Source organism: Brachyhypopomus gauderio, chromosome 5 (assembly GCF_052324685.1).
Source record: "Brachyhypopomus gauderio isolate BG-103 chromosome 5, BGAUD_0.2, whole genome shotgun sequence".
NCBI classification, from domain to species: Eukaryota; Metazoa; Chordata; class Actinopteri; order Gymnotiformes; family Hypopomidae; genus Brachyhypopomus; species Brachyhypopomus gauderio.
The window spans coordinates 3,913,453-3,932,983 of NC_135215.1; the positions used below are offsets into that span (position 1 = coordinate 3,913,453).

Below are 19,531 nucleotides of genomic sequence, written 5' to 3' on the forward strand. Positions count from 1 at the left end.
GCTCAAAAATACCCAACAGGTCATGTGATGCATGTGAAATATAATGAGCAGTGTTTGTGTGAATGCTGTTAGGAGGTGAAGCATTAGGCGTGGAGGTGCAGAACTCAGACAGGACCACACCTCCTCCAGGTGTCTGAGGCGGCGACAGGGCCACGCCCATCTCTGCAGCCTCTTGCTGCGGTCTGCCCCAGTGAAGACCTTCACAACCACCACCCTCAGCAATCATTACCTTAGCCATTCTCTCCCGCATGCACACACAGACGTGTACATGGTTCAGATGGCTGTCGGCTTCCTGTTGGGCAATCGCTACGCATGGGACTCCTGAAACAAAGCAGCCAGGAGTTAAACATAGAGCAGGAGTGTGTGTGTGTGTTTTAAACGCACTATTGATTCCAAGTAATTCTGTTCCGTTCCAAGCTGAAGGTGGTGCCATGTTTGATTTTTCTTCACAGAAACAAAAGCAATTTCAGGTTTATGGAAAAGAAAAGAAAAAGGTTTTGATAGTGCTGACAAACATCCCTAATCAATGTCCCCAAACCCTTTCACTGCCAGAGCGTACGTAGACCGCATTGCTGTATTCCACCACCATTGCTCATAATTCACATCTTGGCCTCCTGTAATTGTGTAAAAGAAACTGTAATTACTCCAAAAGGAAGTGCAATCTGCATTTGGGTTGGACAGGCTGCAGAGGAAGGGGAGTGTCCTAGTGACTCTCACACCCAGGAAGATCTGTAGGGCCGATGAGGCTCACTCAACATGCACCAAAATAGGCCTTCGGGTTCACTATGACGGACGAGTTTACACTGGAATGGACGTTTTATTCTGAATGAAAGCAGAAAGTGACCGTTTAAATCTGTTAATAGCTCAGAACTTTTCACCATCACACCTGTAGTATACAAGCGCTTCATCTGGACATATGGAGCATTATCAAGTTCTGTAGTAGTTCAGGCACCAATTTTGGTCCCCAGGGTGGAGTAAGGGGAGACTGGACCACCACCCTGCATGTGATCAGAGAGTGTTCGCCACTCACTTTATTTCACATCCGTAAGGAAATAAGGTCCATACAGAGCAGTTATTTCTCATAACAAGACTAATTTCAGAGGTTGCATCTGTATGCTTGAGCCAAACAGAACTATTATCAGGTAGAAAAAAAAAAAAAAACATCTTACACACACACCGAGTGTATTTAATTCACTGGATGTCTAATACATGCTCTTTACACCATGTAAATCTGCAGAGGATGGGAATGTGGTCATTTAAGGTCATGGAAGGGGTAAACAAACCAGTATTCACTCATCCAATTTCATCCTCTAGCCACAGCACACTTCTTTAATAGAGAATTTTTAAACAGGTACATCTCTCTGGGAGCCCACAATCGTGCCGGCTAATGATCTAGACAAAGCAATGAGAGACAACACAAGAAATTCAAAATTGTACAAAAAAAAAACCCCGCCCATTAATTCTGGTCTGATAAGAAAAATGGGAACATAGAAAACAAAAGATGGTCTGTAGATCATCTTAACTGACTCTATGCTAGACCTCACGCCCATCGATCCAGTCCAGAAGGAGAAGAGCAACTGTACCCACTGGTAACACCAAAGTTTACTCAGTCTGTTTCTATGCCATCTGTTCAAGTCCCTTAACACAGCAATGCTCAAAAGGTCTGTGTGCAAGGAGCTACCTGGGGCGCCTCCGGAATCATCACACTGGAGCTAAATAAAAGGGGAAAATGAAGAAAAAACTAATAAAGGAAAAGAAAAATGTAAAAATGGTGTGTGTGGGGGAGGGGGGAGAGATCAAGGAATGATGATCAACCAAAGCAAAGTCTTCCCTATTGAAAAAACAAGGAACGTGGTGAGAAGCTCTGAAGCTTAAGAGAATGCATCCTTTTTAAAGATTTTTCTCTCTCTTTTTTTTTTTAAACCTTTTTTCTTGGTTTTTAGCTTTTCTTTTTCCCCCTCCTATAAGTGTTGATTCAGTGCAATGCATGGAACAATAAAGGGGTCCCCCTTGGGTTTTCTTGCAGCGTTTCTGATCGACGCATGTCGGGCGAGCTTTAACTGGTGTCCATGGACTCCATGTTGGCCGAGGAGGAGTCCCGCTGGATGCTGTCGAAGATGGCGGCCAGCTCGGGGTTGGAGCTGATCTGTGACTGGAACTCGCTCATCAGAGGGCTCTTCTCCGCCTCGGGGATGGTGAGCAGGGCGGCCACAGCCCGCATGGCTGACCGCTTCAGCTCGTCCTGCTTCTCGAACTCCTGTTTCACGGAGTTGGCCTTTACCTGCGAGGAAGCAAAGGCAGGGTTAGGATGCCACCAGGACCCATCCCCCTGCAAATGGGCGGGGCCTGACTCGCGCTGTGGGCCAGCGTTACCGCTCACCTTCGTCGTGCATGTAGCCCGGAGCGGCTCCACCAGCCGGTCCAGCCTCTGCAGTACAGCACTGGGACACAGAGACGACAGTCTGGCCAGCATGAGGAACGTCAGCATCTGCAAAGATCAAGGGGGCGGGGAGAGGTCAGAGGTCAGCATGGGTTAAAACAAGAAATTTTCATTTGACTGAAAATCTTTCCTGGCAAAAAACAATGCCAGCAATTACTGAAAATGTGGTGTAGTTGGGACACAGACTCTTTTGCCTAATTCTACACAACAAACACATTTATAAAGTATATTAATCTAAACATCCTGTGTAAGGAGAGAAGGGAGAATCTATGAAGCGACAAAATGCAACGCCTAAGCAATAAATGTTTATATAATGGAGGTATCTGGGTGTCCTCCTCAAATTTAGTGAATCCTGGTGAGTTTTAAAAGGTATGAAGCTCTCTTGTTTTTATCAGATTCACTATCCCAAAAACATAAGCAGTAAGATTACCTGCTTTAAGTAGGTATGTTACAAAAATATTAAAAGTCCAAAAATGGCAAATTCACGCCATTGGATAGAGCCTTTATATAAACAGAACAACACCATCCATGTTAAGACTGGTTTAGAAATAAAAAAGTAATGACATTTTAAATGGAAGAAAAATGCGCCTTTTTTCTCTGACTGTATTAAAGGTAAATGAAGAAAAGTCTGTGATCGGTAGAGAGATTATTCAATATAAATAACGATAACTTCTATATTTCACTACAAATAAAAAAAATTGAAATGTAGTCACTTTATAGTATGGACATGACATTATAATATTCAAAATGAATGAACGAATGAATATTTAATGATGAATCTTTAAATTAATAAATAAGTCAGGTAATCTTTATGGTGAAATTTAACTACATTTCTATTAATATTCTGAATTAAACTTCATCAGAATAAAGATAAAATACTGAATTTATCTTGCATCTACCTGTGAAGCTCTTCCGACTTCCGATGTCTGAAATACAGGGGGTCCCCGCGTTACGACGTCGATCCGTCATAAATCGATTTTCGGTGTAAAGCGGAACATACGTACACATTGTACACAAATAACGTACTGGACGCAGTTATCATATCCTAACACCTATCCTGACACCGTCCTCCTCGGTCCCGAGCTGCGTAACCGTGTATTCTTCCGCCACGAACACTAGGTTCCGTTTATGAGGCAGAACCACTTAAGTTCAAACAAGGCTTATACAGTACATGGGAGATGTGTCGAAACACAAAAAATCGTAACTTCGTAACCTGGGGACCGCCTGTAATAAGGTTTATGTAGATTAAATCGGAGCAACGTCTTCGGCATGACCAAACAAGTTGAAAACATAAACTTGACCAAAACAAACTGAACTTAGGCTGGAGGGAGGTAACTTTGCTAGTAATGTCCAAAAATCAGAAGGTGTGATGACCCGCAAGTCAATCAAGTGACACCGCTGTCATCCATCCAGCGCTGATGATCCAGTGAGAGGATCATATTCCGGCCTCAAAACAGATAGCACATGCGCGTGTGGTTTATGATTTGACGGATTTTTTCCCCCCAAAAAAATCAAATGACGGAAAGCTGTTAGCTGCGAAGGATTCGCAGCCCGGGGGAGACGGTCACTCACCTTGATATCGTAATGGTCTTTGAGTCCGTCTTCCACGTGGTTTAGAAACTCAAAGATGTCCAGTCTGTCGAGACAGCTGTCTAGAAGCGTGTACATGCACTCGAACGCCGCCTTTCGGATATCCAGGCCGTCGTCCACCGTGTGCTTGAACGGGCCCATCTCCACCTAAAACGTAAAACAGCAAACCTCAGCGACCTTTGAACTTCCAGCAGGGTCGGCGCTTATGTGGGGCAGTACGGGCACACACACCTCTCTGATCAGCTCTTTGCGCACTTTGGTCTCATTGTACAAGTGAGGGAGGACCGTGTCCAAGAGGTCCCGGATGAGGGAGGGCTTGTTATGAGCCGCTGAGTTGAACGTCACGAGGGCCACTCGTCGCACGTTGAGGTCCGGGTCTTCCAAAGTTTTCAAGAAATCACCTTAAACAGTTCAAAAAGAAGAGAAAACGATGACATGCAGTGCATCGAAGGTCAAACTGTGGGAGTGGGAGGCCAGAGGCAAGTGGGAACAGACTCTGCTGACTGGAAATCACTTACCTATGCAGTTTTTCAAGAGGGGATCAATTGTCTGTGGGTGGTCTGAAATTGTGAACTTTACAGCGGTGACTACTGAGCTTCTGGCATAAGAAGAACCTGGAAAGGAATAGACCGTTAAACAAATTCACACAGACACAAACCGAGATTTATATTATTCCCACCATTTTCCTACTACTGGTAAGTGGTATCGTTTTGTAGCATTTCCTGAAATGCTATTTCTATAGTACTACAAAGAAGCTCAGCCCTCATTGTACTACGGCTTTCAAGTAACCCAGCTCAGCGGTCCTCAGCGGTCCTAACCGGACAAAATGGGAAGTCCCGGACCGATGGCTTCCGTACCCCCGGAGCGAGGGTGGCACTCACCTGATAGCAGGTAGCCCTTAAGCCGGGGCAGCAGCGTCTCCGGGTCTATGAGGGTGAGCTTGCCCAGGCACTCGGCCACGACGTTGCGTGTGCCCTCCTCTGTACACTCGCAGTGCTTGAGCAGCAGCGTCCACACGCTCTCCACGTAGGGCTTGAGGCCGGCCACCGACGCAGAGCTGATGATCTCCTTGAGCGAGTGGAGGAGGAGGTACTGGCGCTTGGGCTGGCCCGTGATCTCCTGCAGCACGAAGGGCAGGTACTCGGGAAGGTTCCCCACGCTGATGCTGCCCAGCGCGTACGAGGCGGCCGACTTCACCTCCTCGCTGGCCGAGGAGAAGGCGTCCAGGATGACGGTCTTCAGCTCGGGCTGGTTGCTGAGGTCCACGTGGTGGCCCACCTCGCCGAGCGAGAGCAGGGCGAGCAGGCGGATGGAGTCGGTGGAGCGAGAGTTCTTCACGTCCTGGATGAACTGGCCCACCACGGCGGGGCCCTCCTTGGGGCAGGCGCGCGTCAGGGCCGCCACGCACTTGGCGATGGAGTAGTAGGACTGCTTGTGCGTGAGGGCGGTGCTCTGCGCGTACACGGGGCCCGTCAGCATGCGTAGCAGGTCCATGTAGCCCAGGCTGGCCGTGCCGGTGCCCACCAGCGCCTGGAAGAACTCCAGCATGGCGCTGAGGGCGCCGCCCTGCAGGAGGGGCGAGCGGACCAGCGCGATCAGCTCGCCCAGGATGGAGCCGCCGATCTTGGACAGCGAGTCCGGGTGCACGCGGGCCAGCGTGGTCAGGAAGCTGATGGCCATCTGAGACACGTGCATGTCGCTCTCGCTGATGAGCGGGGGCAGCTCGGCCAGCACTGCGTCGATCATCGCCGGCGTGACGCAGTCGCTGTAGTTCTTCACCAGGATGTCCAACGCCGCCAGCGTGCTCAGCTTCAGCGCCCGCTGGTTCTTCCGCAGGAACGAGGCCAAGATGGGCACGGCCTCGCCCAGCACGGGCCGCAGGTCGATCTTCAGCGGAGAGCCGGCGATGAGCGTCAGCGCCTTCACCGTGGTCAGCCTCGTGATCTCGTTCTTCAGACGCTCCAGGAAGATGTGCAGCGTCCCGGGCAGGTCGGCGCCCAGACGGTCCCCCAGGTTGCAGATGATCTGACCCATGCAGGAGATGGCACGCTCCTTCACCTCCTGGTCGATGTCGGCCGCCTTCAGACGCTTGATGGTGCAGGCGAACAGGTCGCTGATGTAGGGCGAGGCGTCGAAGGCGTCCGTCTGGTCCAGCGGGCGGATCACGCGGACCAGCTGCTGGGTGACCAGCAGGGCCTCGGACGTGATCTTGTAGAAGGGGTCGCCCACGCAGGCCACCACAGGGGGCACCAGGGCCTGGACGTGGGGGTGGAAGACTTGGGGCTGGTGGTTACACAGGATCACGTATAAACAGGACAGCGCGTCAATCTTCAGATTGGAGGAGCTTGATTTATCGTTCAGAGAGAATATGATTCCTAGAAGTAAAAAAACAGAAAAGGGGAGAGGGTTGCAATGTCATATTACTGCTCACAAATGAAAACCTTAAAAAAAAAAAAAAGACTGATATAAGCAACAGCAGGCAGATGTCACATGTTTTTAAAATCCTCCTCTTAGCAAAATACAACAGCCCAATGCTCATCTGCACGGTGGAAGCCGGGCGGGAGCCCCGTCCTGGGTGCCACGTACCTGGGATGAGCACGGGGACGTGCTGGGTCAGGGCTCCAGGCAGCACGTTGACCAGCTCCGTCAGCATGTTGAAGCAGCACTGTCTGGTCTTCACGCTCTTCTCCTTCATCTGTTTATGCAGAGCTTTCACGATCATGGGCACCTGCGCGGACGGCAGAAGCAAGCTCGCGTGAACGAGGCCGTCGTCGTTTGAGCAGCGGCGACAGAGCACGGACCAACGAAACAAACCGAGCCGGGCCGTCGGACCTAGAGCGGGTGTGTGTGCGAGAACGCGGGTCACCTGACTCTGCAGCATGGTGAGCGGTGTCTCGCCCTGCTCCATGGCGTCCGGGTCGCACAGCCAGCTCTGGGCGGGCCGCGTCTGCTTGAGGAGGGACAGGTAGGCGTGGAAGACGTCGGCCTTCACGTTCTCCTCGCGCTCCTTGAAGCGAGCGGTCAGCGCCGGCGACACGGTGCGGTAGAACTCGGGGAGCATCTCGTGCCGCGTGCTGACCACGGCGTCCAGGCACTTGGCCGCCGCCCTCCGCACCTTCCAGCTCATGTCGTCGTCGTCGCTGTACTCGTCGTCGCTTCCTGAGGGAGACGCAGACTGGGCCGTCAGAACTCGGCCTCGTCTCTACAGTTCAAACCAAACTACCGACTTCACACACCAACGACATCAGTTTAGTACGTACAGCAAGAGACACATGGAAGTGTTTATGTATTCCTGCTATTGTCAGACAAGCGTTTAAAAAGTAACTGATTGAGAGTGGAAAACTGAGATTGTAGTCTTGTGAACACTTGTATGTGGATCCAAGCGGCGGAAAGACAGACGGACAGCGCCGACTACAGCCAGGCTCATGCCAGCCGGTACTGCCGCCAGCTAGTGAGGACCTAGCGTGTCGAATCACGGAGGGACACAAAGGAGCAGGAAGGTACCAGGGTTGCGGGAGAAAGAGAGAGGCTGGCACAGAGAGCGCTTCAAGCTACAGAGATCAAACGGAGTCGGAGGCGCACTCCAGCACTGTTCCTCTTCAACGGGAACATCACCGCCGAACACGCTCATTCTCCACGCGCTTCTGTCTGGCTTTCAGCTTAAACGCTACCACACGGGCTCCCACGCGAACCTTCCTTAGGACTCGAATCACAAAGGAGACGGTCCTCTCTTCCAAAAAGGACTTCCACAACGCAAACACGTAGGACAAGAGTGCTTTTCACTTCGCGACTTGAGCATCAAACAGACACGCGCATCATACGCTCTTTGGATGTGCGAGAAATCACCCACTCGACTCTCGAGGACCATGGTCAGCCATCTCTTCACCAGAGATACGACTCTGAGGAGAAGAGACTGCACAGAGCTTCATACGCCAGGCCCGAAAGCTTATTCCAGAGGCTGTAAGACCAAGCAGGACTACCTTCAATTCGTCTCACTGAAGAGGCACTTCGGATGTCATGCCAACGGGGGTGGTCCATTACGCAGCATTCCCTCCCCCTTGTGAGTGGACACACCCTCCCCATCAAGGGCCGGCCCCCCCTCCCTTACCTTGGTAGTCCTCGTCCACGCCGTCTGCGTCCATGGCGTTCTCATCTTCGTCCTCGTCATCATAGTTGTAGTTGGGGTCGTAGGTCAAGTACTTCAGACAGATGTTTATGATCGTGGGCACGTGGGGGTAGACTTCTTTCGGACACCTGGGAACGAGAAGGAGAGGCTGCCAAGTTAATGGAAACGTTAGCGGCGGCAACAGACCCAGACCCGGCATGCGCGGAGCCGAAACGCCCTCATGTTCGGAGCCTGTGCTCAGCAGGACTCCACCACGACCCGCTCCCTCCTCCCCAGCCTCCCGCTCATTCCGAATCCCCGCGAGCTTATCTGAGACAACCAGGAGCCGATAATCCTCAAACGGCAAACGAACACCCTCCGTCCCACCACGCTGCTGCAGCACCGGCACAGAGTGCGACTTAACCCCGCAGAAAACCCCCGTTACCAAAGTACTGAACCAAACAAACAGAAAAGCCTCATTACCAAAAGTACTGAACAAAGTACTGAACAAAAACAAAAGCACAGTACAGAGCAAAGGACGGGGTGGCGGAGACCGGTCTCGGCGACGGGAACCCAGCAGAATGGGAGCGTGCGGATAAGCATTCCTAAGCAGGGGTCCTCACAGTGGAATTCTGGGATGCGAAAAGATGCATCACTCAGCACACAGTGCACCTCCGCAGGGTGAGAGAGGAAAATAGACCTTCCGACGAGAGCAGCATGACTGAACTTGCTGGACGAAGTTCACACCCACTCTCACCCACCGCTAGCGCGTACGGTTTCCCTGAGCCGCAGGGTTCTGACTGACACGTGCGGCCCTTGACGGGACATGCCTTCCCTCGATAGCGGGAAGACCTGCCGACATACAGACCTCCCGACATACAGACCTCCTGACGAAGGACTCGAAGGCTTGGATGCAGTACTCCCGCAGTTCATCGTCATCAATGTTGCAGAACTTCACCACCAGGGGAATGATCTTCTCCAAGTACTCTCCTGCAGAGGGAGGAGATGGGGAGAGAGAGGAGTGCGGGAAGGAGGCGGTTAGTGCTCGTTCAAAGCCTCAGCACGCTTCACCCGGCGGAGCCGAGCGGCGCCTAATCTATCCACCAACACATGGACGGCGGAACTTCACATCAGAAAACTGTCGAAAATCCACAGACTTTAGAAAAGTGGCCTGACAAGGGCTTCTTGTTCCAGCTCAGCTGAATAAACGATTTCTTAAAAGATGTCATGTTGGGGGGGAAATAAAGGGGAATGGAGAGGGGACATAATTAAAAGCAGTAGCGAGAGATAAGAGCCCAGCAGCTTGGAGGACGCGTCTCTCCAGTAATCTCGCACATCTTAACCTCCGCCGTCTCATCAAGCGGAGGCCGTATTTGTTTGATGGGTGGAGAGGCGTACGAACTCCTCCAACCTAAACAGCCCCGTGTTTCATCTCCATCACGACGGTCAGGCCCCTCCTCGCCTCACCGGGCGTGCGCCCGCAAATTGTGCACGCACACACACACACACACACACACACACACACACACACACACACACACACATGATTTTTGCTGACAAACTGGGTCGGCTACCTATGCGAGCTAAATTAAGTCTGTGGAAGATATTTCTGGTGCTCTATAAATACGCAATGAATTGTGGGAAGAGAGAGAGAAAATAAAAGACACACAACAGCAGCAAACAAAACAAAGGCAACAGTCAGGGAGGGCAATGCCAGCCCACCGGAGAAGACCTCATTATTCAGGACAAGCAAAGAGAAAGAGTCTGGTGAGGCCTCGCTGCAGGAATGGAGATGACTCCACCAATCAAATGAGGCCTCGCTGCAGGAATGGAGATGACTCCACCAATCAAACGAGGTGACGCTCTGATGAACAGCCGACAGGGCTGACACGGAGCTCATGTGTTGGGAGCCGTTTCAGATGACAAAGAAGAAAATTTAAATATATAAGTTAAAACCTTAGTTAATTCTTCTAAACATAATTAAAGAGACAATCTGGGACGTGTGAGGAGAGGTCGGAGTAAGCCTGCTTAACGGTTATCGGGGCTTGCAAACGAAGCTGCTTCGGGGTTGCGAAGTTCGCCTCAGGACTCACCGATTCTGTGGCCGGCCTGTCGGCTGATGGCGGCGATGCACTGGATGTAGGTGCGTGTGGTGGACATGGAGTCGTTGCGCGAGAGCTCGGCCAGCAAGTGCTCGATGAGGTCCACGAAGACGAGGTTGCCACAGCTCATGACCAGGTGGCCCAGGGCAATGATGGTCCTCTTGCGGACGGCCAGCCGAGCACTGGTCAGCTGGGGCAGCAGGCAGCTCAGGATGGAAGGGTGGAAGTTGACCAGCAGGCCTCCTTGCCTGGAGAAGAGAAGGACAGCAGAGCGTTCGAGAGCAGCCCAGGAACCCCCAGATGATGCAACTTCTCTGCGGCGTCACTGGTAAGCGGTTCAGTCACTCTGACAGGCGTACAGGTGAGGCGAGCGTTACTGTAATTCAACAGGAACGCTTGAAGGGTTGTGTCTGGACACGCACACTACTTTAACAGCTCTGGGAGGAGAAGACTCCTAAAAGAATTTCTAAAGACTGCAGACACAAAATGATTTTGCTTCTAGAAGCCTTACAAACTCTTATTACTGACCAATTATTCACACCCCTCTCTTTTCTTGCATTTTCTTTTTCCAAAAGCATCTATATGAAGAGGCCAGTATTTCAGTAACTGCTTGAGAAAAATTATTCCATATGCCAGCATTTACTAAAATGGTTAATACTGACAGCTGGAGTTTAACAACCTTTTAATAAAAAGGGCCATTTATTTTGGCGTCTAACGTACTGCAGGTTATAAATAGAGACATATGGGAATGTAAAGGACACTGGATATTGTATATGAGCACAGGCAAACCAGTAGCTGCGAGTGAGTGAACGGAGTCGAACCAGTAACAGCTCTGGTTTGAGCGCACCTGCACAGCATGTCGGCCATGATGTCCAGAGCCTCCAGCTGCACGGACACGTCCTCCTGCTTGGCGATGGCGCTGGTCAGACGGCCCGTGATCTTTTTGCACACGCTGGCGGCGAGGGCGGAGCCTGCGGAGAGAGACGCACCCGGGTCAGGCCAGCCCGTCGGAAAAACCGCAGTGGTGCGCGCGCTGCCGGCCCTCGAAGCGAGAAGGCTTGCGTGAGGGCGGTCAGCTGTGCCAACACACGGGGGGTGTGGGTGGAGATCACGAAAACGGGTGCGTGGGGCTTTACCGCTGGACGCCGGCGGCAGCTCCCCGATGACCGTCTTCAGCCCGATGCTGGAAATGTCCCGAAGCTGCTCTTTATCTGATAACATGTTGGTGCACAACGTGTCCACGATGGTCTCCACCTGGTACTCCTTCACTTTGCTCACAAGTGGGCCCAAACTGCAACGCAAACCACCACACTGTGAGAGCAGCAGAGTGTCGTAGACTTTTTATACACCCGCGTCCAAGTCACTGCCGCTATACATCCCAAGGCCTTGGTCAATAACATTGTAATACAGCTTGCAGAAAAGAGGATGAACTCAATCTTGCTCTCTCTCTGATGAAAAATAGAACTGATTTAAAAGGGCAATACGAAAAATGTCTCAACAATTATTTTCAGAGAATAATATGTAGCATAATGTGTCGCAGAACCATTCAAATGAGTCAGATCAGCTCTCACTAATATGCTGAAACCTACTTGAGAAAACAGGAAGGTCCGTTAAAGGGCTCATTCCACACGTCATGTTAATTAGAGAAGGGCACACTCACTCACACGCAGGTAGTTCAGGCTAATCAAAATCATGGTTACATTTTTGACTAAACGCATCAGTAAACGATGCAGTAGAGAAGAAGCATCATTGTGCCACTCAGCTACCTAAAGCAATACGAAGTTCTTCCGGGGGGGGGGGGACTTTACAGAGACGTTGCCTTTGAATGTTTGTGTACTACACTTGTTAATATACATGTACTGTTGTATTGCACTGTATTTGTATCCCGTACATTAAGTGTGTTGACCGCATGGAGTTCATTAAATATTTGGGCGATGAATCAAACAACAAGTAATATTTAGTTTAATAATATTAGACCCTATGAGAGGTACGCGTTTAACCGTGTCTGCAGTCTGAAATGTTCACCATACCATTTAACAGCCAGGTTCTGAACTTCCCCGTTTTTGTCTTCTAGAAGCTTGAGGATCATCTTCACCACTTTCCGCTCACTGTCATCATCCAACTTGATGGAGTCTTTCTGCAGCTCCGACATCAGGTCATTCGTGGCCATGAATCTGCAGGAACACAGAGCTAAGCAGTCAAAAAAGGGGAAACATCTCTGCATCTTATTTTGACTCTAATGCCTAAAACACAGGGGAAAATCTTCTCTGTGTAGCACCCTTAAATTCTTGATCTCTGTGCTCAGTGGATGGGATGTGATGGAGAAAAGCCAAACTCCGATCCAATAGCACTTATAGCACAAAGGAAAAAGCTCAGCAGAAAACAGGTTACGTTAATGTTTGGCTATAGAATAACAGCACATGCTACTGGTCCCTGAATCTGATGATGGGTGGCACTCGAATTTTAAACTACATGGAATATAGTACAGACGCAGCATCTGTGAAGGTACACGGCTGAAACACGTCTGCCTCGCATTCTGCGTGTCATGGCTTGGTTGACTCATCATAATCCTGTTTGGAATGAAAGTGGAGTGGATTAGCTTTCAAACACCAATCTTGCCTCTCCGTGTGAACATTAAATCTGCAGTGTGGGGGGGGGTGTCACCCAAGCTGCGACACACACCTCCATCAAACGGACGCATACGGGCTAAGTGCAGCTGCCCAGCGAGCACCATCATGCCAGGGGATCTCAGAACTGGGCAAGTATGGTATATGTGCATATGGTGTACCACCACATAAAGAATGGCTGCACAGCACCCAATCTCCCTCGGTCACTATAAAACAGTGACAAGCCCTCCCCCCAGTTATATAGGAATCGACATTAAACTATTAAAGCAGGACAGACATCTGGAACACATTTAAGACACCTGTCTAGCTCACATCTACAAACGTAATGGTACTTCCAGCCCAAATCTATGTTTAGGATTGCAAACCTGTAACCATCTCAAAAGATGTTTTCTCCTGTAAAACACTCAACGGAGCATTCTGTCATAGTGTCGGTCCTCCTACAGCTCACCTAGTAGAGCAGGATGAGCAAGTTGCTAGGAACACCAAGGCCAAGGGTTCAGTCCCCAGGTACTGTCATAAATATCTAAGGCACTCTGGATAGGAGCAAATGCTGAAAAATGTGAACGTGTGTAGCGTCTGTTTCACACCAGACGGTTTGCGACTGTCCAGAAAGCTGTTAGATGATGCAAAACAGAGATCTCGGTCCTTCAGTCAAGATGGCACATATATGATAAAAAGCTCCAGCTCTGGAAGATATAATGTTTTTGTGCAAGAACCTGTTGTGACAGGGTGTGATCATATGCGATTCTTCAATGGTTTAACAAATGTTCTTTCAGATTTTGCATTACATACATTGCTTTGATCTTTTCAATTCCTGACACCTTACATTTCACTCATGTAACCCCATAAAATGGAGAGACGTATTGTATACACGTGTGCAACGAATATGTTAAACTAGGCACATCAGAACGGCAAAATGACAAGCTACCAGGACACCTGACTTTACTGTATCGGAACAGTACCAGGAAAAAAATGTTATTTGGTTCATTACCAGAAACGCAAAATGTTAAGAGAAATATAGCTGAAAGTGTCTTAGTTATCTAGCCATGTAGTGTAGCTATCTATGACAGAAGCACACAATAGTTTTCCTTGCTCATCTTTTATTTCCACCAAACAACACTGTTGCTCTTACACACAGCACTTTAAACCCAGTTACCCCTGCGCACCGCTTGCTGGTGCAGAACCAGAACCAGAACCAGCTAGCTAAGTTGATAAGTCAGCTGGCTAGCCATGCTAACCACTTAACGGCAAGATGAGCAGCTAGGATACGTGCTGTCATACTACCGGCCAACACGGATATTTTAATAAAAACGACAACTAAACATGCGTTATATGAGGGTGTCGGCTAGGTAAGCGCACAACCCGTCGCGCTGGAAATAAAACAAATAAATCAGCTGGCTAGCCTAGCCGCTAGGTGACTCGCGCGCTAATAGAGGTTGTTAGCTAGCGGCGCGAGCGATTTTGAACGCAGCGCGAGGACAGTGACCGTTAGACTAACCAGTTAGCAGTACGGTCAATATCCGACTAATATAACCGTACGGGGCACAACGAGCTCCGGGGACAAAATGAGCTTCACGTTAAACGTGACAGGAATTCGAGATACGAGGCCACGAAGCCGTGAAACGACCTAAACAAACACCGGGATGATTTGCGGCCTAGCTAGCGGCGGCTAGCCAGACAGCCTTGCCCAACTTATGCGGCGTTAGCCGGGCCAGCTGCTCGGAGCGCGGTGGCGGTTTCGTTCGTTATTGAGGTCGTTGAAGATGTGAAAAAACTCAAACGGGCGCATTTTATAACCCGCTCCGGGCCACCGACCACACACGTACCTGAAATCCTTGTCGCTAGAAGTCATTTTCTCCAGGAGGTTCGAGATGTGGTACGAGGCGCTCGCCATGTTTGCGGTGTGCCGGAGGAGCGTTTTGCTAGCGGCCACTTGTGAGTGTCTGGGCCACAATTATCCCTCCAACTTTCTCACGTTTATTTCTGTTGGCTGCGGAACAAAAAAACGCCCCCCGATTCTCCACGACTCCCGAACTTCAACTTGAGGCCCGGGCGGTGATCAGCGGCTGAAAGGTGTGAAGTAGACTCTCATCCCGTTGAGTCTGGGTGTTTGAATGGAGGTCCTACTTGGTTGTGCGGGGAGGGCGGAGCTGCGGGTCCGGACGCCGTGGTTCGGTTCGGGAGGTCGGAGTTGAGACACGCGTCTCTGCCCCGGACGGCCGTCAAGAATCACTCGACCACGGTGGACTGCGGTTCCGTGATTGAGTCATATATTGTGAGAAAACACATGTTTCTGCGTGGCTGATATTATTATATATATATATATGGGGTCATTTGTAACGTTTGGCTATGTGAATGGGCAATAATAACATATGCATCAATGTAAACAAGCTTATATTGCTGTTTCATTTATGTTTTAATTTTGTTACATTTAGCTTGAAGCTTTATTTTGAATTGACAGATGGGGGTCAGAGACATTTTACTAAAATAGTAATATTACTTCACAAATTACAAAAAAAAAACTAAAGACACACGTTGATACACATTGATACATCAATATTTCTGTTCAACTGCAATGCACATTTCCAGATTTCCAGGGCCAACCCAAGGCTCGAATTAGGGGCCGCTTAGGGGCCCCAACAGAACCAAGATATCGTGATGAGCTTATTCATTACATAAGAATTTATTGCTGAGGCGGTGGTATGAGGGGCCCCAAATGAAATTCTGCTAAGGGCCCCATAAAGGCTTGGGCCGGCCTTGCAGCACTGGGTAGTCTATGTCCATATTTATGTACCCTACGTATTTGATAATAATGACACAGTATGTATCACATATGACTTCTAGTGAACCATGTCAGTATTAGTGTAATTGTAGCCCATTTTTGTTGTTAGACTTCAGACTGAAATTCTCAACAATTTGAGATTAAAACATTTAAAAATGTGGCTTTCAAGTACACCACAGCTTCATTAGCTCACGCCTGAAATCGAATATGGTACAATTTTCTGGAAAATTCTCTGTTCTATGACTCATGGCAAACAGGAGTTCAATTAAAATAACAATGATACCTCTGTAATTAGTGCACAGCAGACCCATGCAGTGGAAGAGCTTTCTCTCCTGCTTTCAAATCTAGCTAACATCTCACAGAATGCATGGCCATGATAGCTACCCTGTGACTAAATTATTTTGGCATATATAGTACTGAATTTACAAAAAAGACTAGATAGAATGTATTTTTAAAAGTCAGTGAAGTAAATGGAATTTATTAAAAGCGGTCAGATTTCTAAAAGTGGCATTTGATTACACGCTCATCAATCTGGTGGAATTTTATTTACACTGCAACGAGAAACCAATTTGTCATCGCCCCTTTGATAGACAACAAAATAGCCCTTAGATACACAGCAAAAGCATAAACAGGAGATTGAAAAGTAACTTTAATGGTGTTGTGAAAACATGATCATCAGCTAAAAAAAAAACAATGACCGGAACATAAATGGAACCAAAACATTATATTGACTTTTCAAGCTTTATCAAAAATATAATAAATTAGGGCCATCATATGTCTGACAAGTTGCATGAATAACATGAATCATTCATAACCTTGGACTGGACTATCACAGTCCTCATCGGTAGGCAAAAATCCAGCAGGTGTCAGGAGTGTGTGTGGGTGTGCATGTGTGTGTGTGGGTGTGCATGTGTGTGTGTGTGTGTGTGTGTGTGTGTGTGTGTGTGTGTGTGTGTGTGTGTGTGTGTGTGTGTGTGTGTGTGTGTGTGTGAATGAAGGAACAAGAATTGTTGCAGTGTAGAGAATACATATATATCTATCTGTGCAATATGCTTTGCCTAGGATTATCTAAGCCTTTTCCAGGCAATCTTGTGTTTAATGGCCCAATTCGTGTGGTTGGCAGAAGCAGTGATGTGTGATGGGGAGGACGATGCATGCCTGCAGTGTTCACATAATGGCCATGTTTTCTTCTGTAGGCATTAGTGCACAGATGCTTCTAGCAAACCAGGACAAGGAGGGGAGCAGATAGACCTGACCTCATTTCCGCTAAGGTGCACAAAAATGGCAACCAATTTGCGGAAGCACTCTTATAAGGTACTGCAAAATAGAAATGTATTAATAGTGTTTATTCTGCTGGTTAGGTACTATTTACTCCTATAATTCAATGGTGGTTAATTTAAATTTGTGTTTAAAAACCCTCTTAATTATACAGAAAGAGAGTGTTACTCCATATAGTTGAATGACAAAGAGAATGGGGTGATATTAATGTAGTTTAATGATGCACTTTCTGTTTACAAAATGGCCTATCACAACTATCACATGGTAATAGTCCCCATCTCTAATAATGCCTCATTCCCTCTCACTCTTACATTCTTTCTGTCTGAAGTTCTGAAATTCTAGTTATACCTATCTTGTCTTTTTCTTTATATACAACCCTTGGCTTGCAACTAATTTCTTGCACTTAAGTAACTGTCCATCAACAAGCTGCTTCTTTCATCAGTTAATGTTTAACAAATGTCCTGCACTGGCTACCATTGCTTATTACAGATGGACTTAAGTCATTAGAATAAAAGATCTTAAAATATATCAATTAAAATATATTCATGGCACACATTGCGATTACATTATTTACTCAGTGCTGGGGGCCTTAAGGCACAGTTCCCAGCGAGCACCGTGCATTAATGAGCATTCATATGCATGCAAGCATTTTAATGCCTCATTCATCTTCACTTTCTCCAACAAGCCTGCTGATTCATATGGAGGAGGAGCTGGGCTCATTTCATTACCCCCTCTTCCCATCTCACCAAGCCTTTATCAAGGCTGACGCTGTGTAAGGAAACATGACGCTGGCTATATTCCTTTGGCAAGGAGAGAATAAAGGAACGCCACCCCTTGATGTTTACTTAGTCATCACATACGGTAGGTCAGCCATATGCTTGCTACATTTTAATGTGGCTGACTGTATTGCCTGCAAATGCTTTTTATGAGCACCTCTTAATAACTTCTACTGTTATGGTTAATATTATTGCAGGAGTGAATCAGTCTGACACTGCAGTTCAGTACTCACCTCACTCCTCTCTCTTCCTCTCCAGACACTTGGTTTACAATAAGAAAGAGAACACGGCTCTTTGGGGGAGTTTTTTGACTGGTGAGGAGTCTGTGTGCATGTATATCTGTCAGCATATGTATGTATGCATGTGTGTGTGTGTGTATGTGTGTGTGTGTGTGTGTGTGTGTGTGTGTGTTAGAAGGATGGCTCGCTGCAGATGTTCTTGTTGAATAATGGATGCTATAAACATAGTGCACAGTGGAGCCTCCCCTAGCTCTCCGACAGCCCCTATGGATTGCGTGCTCTCCTAACAGGACGTCTTCATGGCTGTGCATAACACTCATCAGCTCCACTCGCCTGCTGAGTGTTAGCGGACTGCGCACGACTTCCCAGTGTGCTATTTAGCCTCCCTCTGCAACCATCAACTTAATCAAAATGACATTAGTCCATGATTTGTTTAGATGCCTTCACACTTAAACACGATGAATGGCATTAAAGCGTTTATGTGATGCAATCACGATGCAAAATCAAATGTTCAAATCGTTTCCAAATTAATATTCAGTATTCAACAATAGTCAAAACTGAGCCTCGCGTTGGTAAACAATGGCAGACACTTTTGATGTGAGAAACACTTGCTCCTGCTCTTGGTCTATTTGTTATGATATCTCAGTAGTTTATTTTACTTGGTTATTACTGTACCTTTGCTGTACTGCACAGTGATGCGTTCCAAAACACAGGAGCAGAGCAGCGATTACAGTCTTCCAAAAATAAAAGTCACTTTGCATCCCTTCATTACTCAAGTAATAGAGATGATAGTGAAATTCATGTAGTCTCTGCACTCTGTTTTCCATTACCTGCCATCATTACATGCCTTTCAGGAGATTCAGCTATTGTCTAATTAAGCTTTACTCTTAGCCAGCCCTCTCCTGTTCACAGCACATTTTGCTAATTAAGAAACTAATTCACATTAGATGAACAAAGCCTTTGTGTTCACAGTAAGACCACATGCCATTTCACCACTGCCGATGATTTAACTGAGGTTGAAAGAGGTTCGTTTTTATTGCAAAACAGAATACTGCTTTTTGTTCCTACTGTTGTTGTTGTTAACAGCATTATATCCAATTTATATTAACCCAGTGTTGTCTGTGGCATTCATGTTTTTAGAAAGGCCATTTAAACGGCTCCTGCAAGACTTTCCACATTAAAATAAGCATGTTAACCAAGACATCAGAATGCATAGTCTGATGGTGGCGCTGTGATGGTGGTCTGGTGGTAAGGTTTCTCACTTACAGAAATATAATATCACATGGTCCTTTCCTGTTTACACAACACAGAAGCAATAAGGTTATAGGTCAGTGAACTGCAAACTTTTATATTTGTGCTCTTTTCCTAAGTTTAATGAATGACATAGCACACAGACATTTGGAAGCACTCCAGAACAATTCTACCTGCAGTTTTTGGTGATGACATTAATTCTTTCAAACATGTCACACCTTTGCATATGGTATTTCACAGAGATGCAGGTGGTTCCTGCCATTTAATCAGAGATCTGAGTGTAGAGATGTTCATGGTCTGATCTGCAGGTGTTGCCTCAGTAGATCCATCAGCCTGCTGCA

General features: G+C 47.8%; 1 protein-coding gene and 1 long non-coding RNA gene across 3 annotated transcripts; one reads left to right on the forward strand and one right to left on the reverse strand.

Moving 5' to 3' along the window:
• Nucleotides 1–999: 999 nt before the first annotated feature.
• On the reverse strand, nt 1,000–14,831 carry cand1 (cullin-associated and neddylation-dissociated 1). Its single transcript, XM_077005008.1, has 15 exons — nt 14,691–14,831; nt 12,268–12,411; nt 11,374–11,528; nt 11,085–11,208; nt 10,229–10,485; nt 9,020–9,125; nt 8,139–8,284; nt 6,897–7,189; nt 6,617–6,758; nt 4,912–6,405; nt 4,549–4,644; nt 4,262–4,431; nt 4,013–4,177; nt 2,381–2,488; nt 1,000–2,281 (listed from the first exon to the last, which is right to left on the reverse strand). Exons 1-15 carry the CDS (start codon nt 14,756–14,758, stop codon nt 2,057–2,059), a joined length of 3,693 nt encoding a protein of 1,230 aa, XP_076861123.1. The 5' UTR covers nt 14,759–14,831; the 3' UTR covers nt 1,000–2,056.
• LOC143514147 (uncharacterized) lies at nt 14,042–19,251 on the forward strand. Of its 2 annotated transcripts, none has more exons than XR_013130771.1 (4): nt 14,042–14,213; nt 16,843–16,960; nt 17,610–17,785; nt 17,959–19,251. It is a non-coding gene; the product is annotated as an uncharacterized LOC143514147 (long non-coding RNA). The 2 variants fall into 2 exon arrangements; XR_013130770.1 differs by lacking the exon at nt 14,042–14,213 and adding an exon at nt 15,007–15,139.
• The last annotated feature ends 280 nt before the right edge of the window (nt 19,252–19,531 follow it).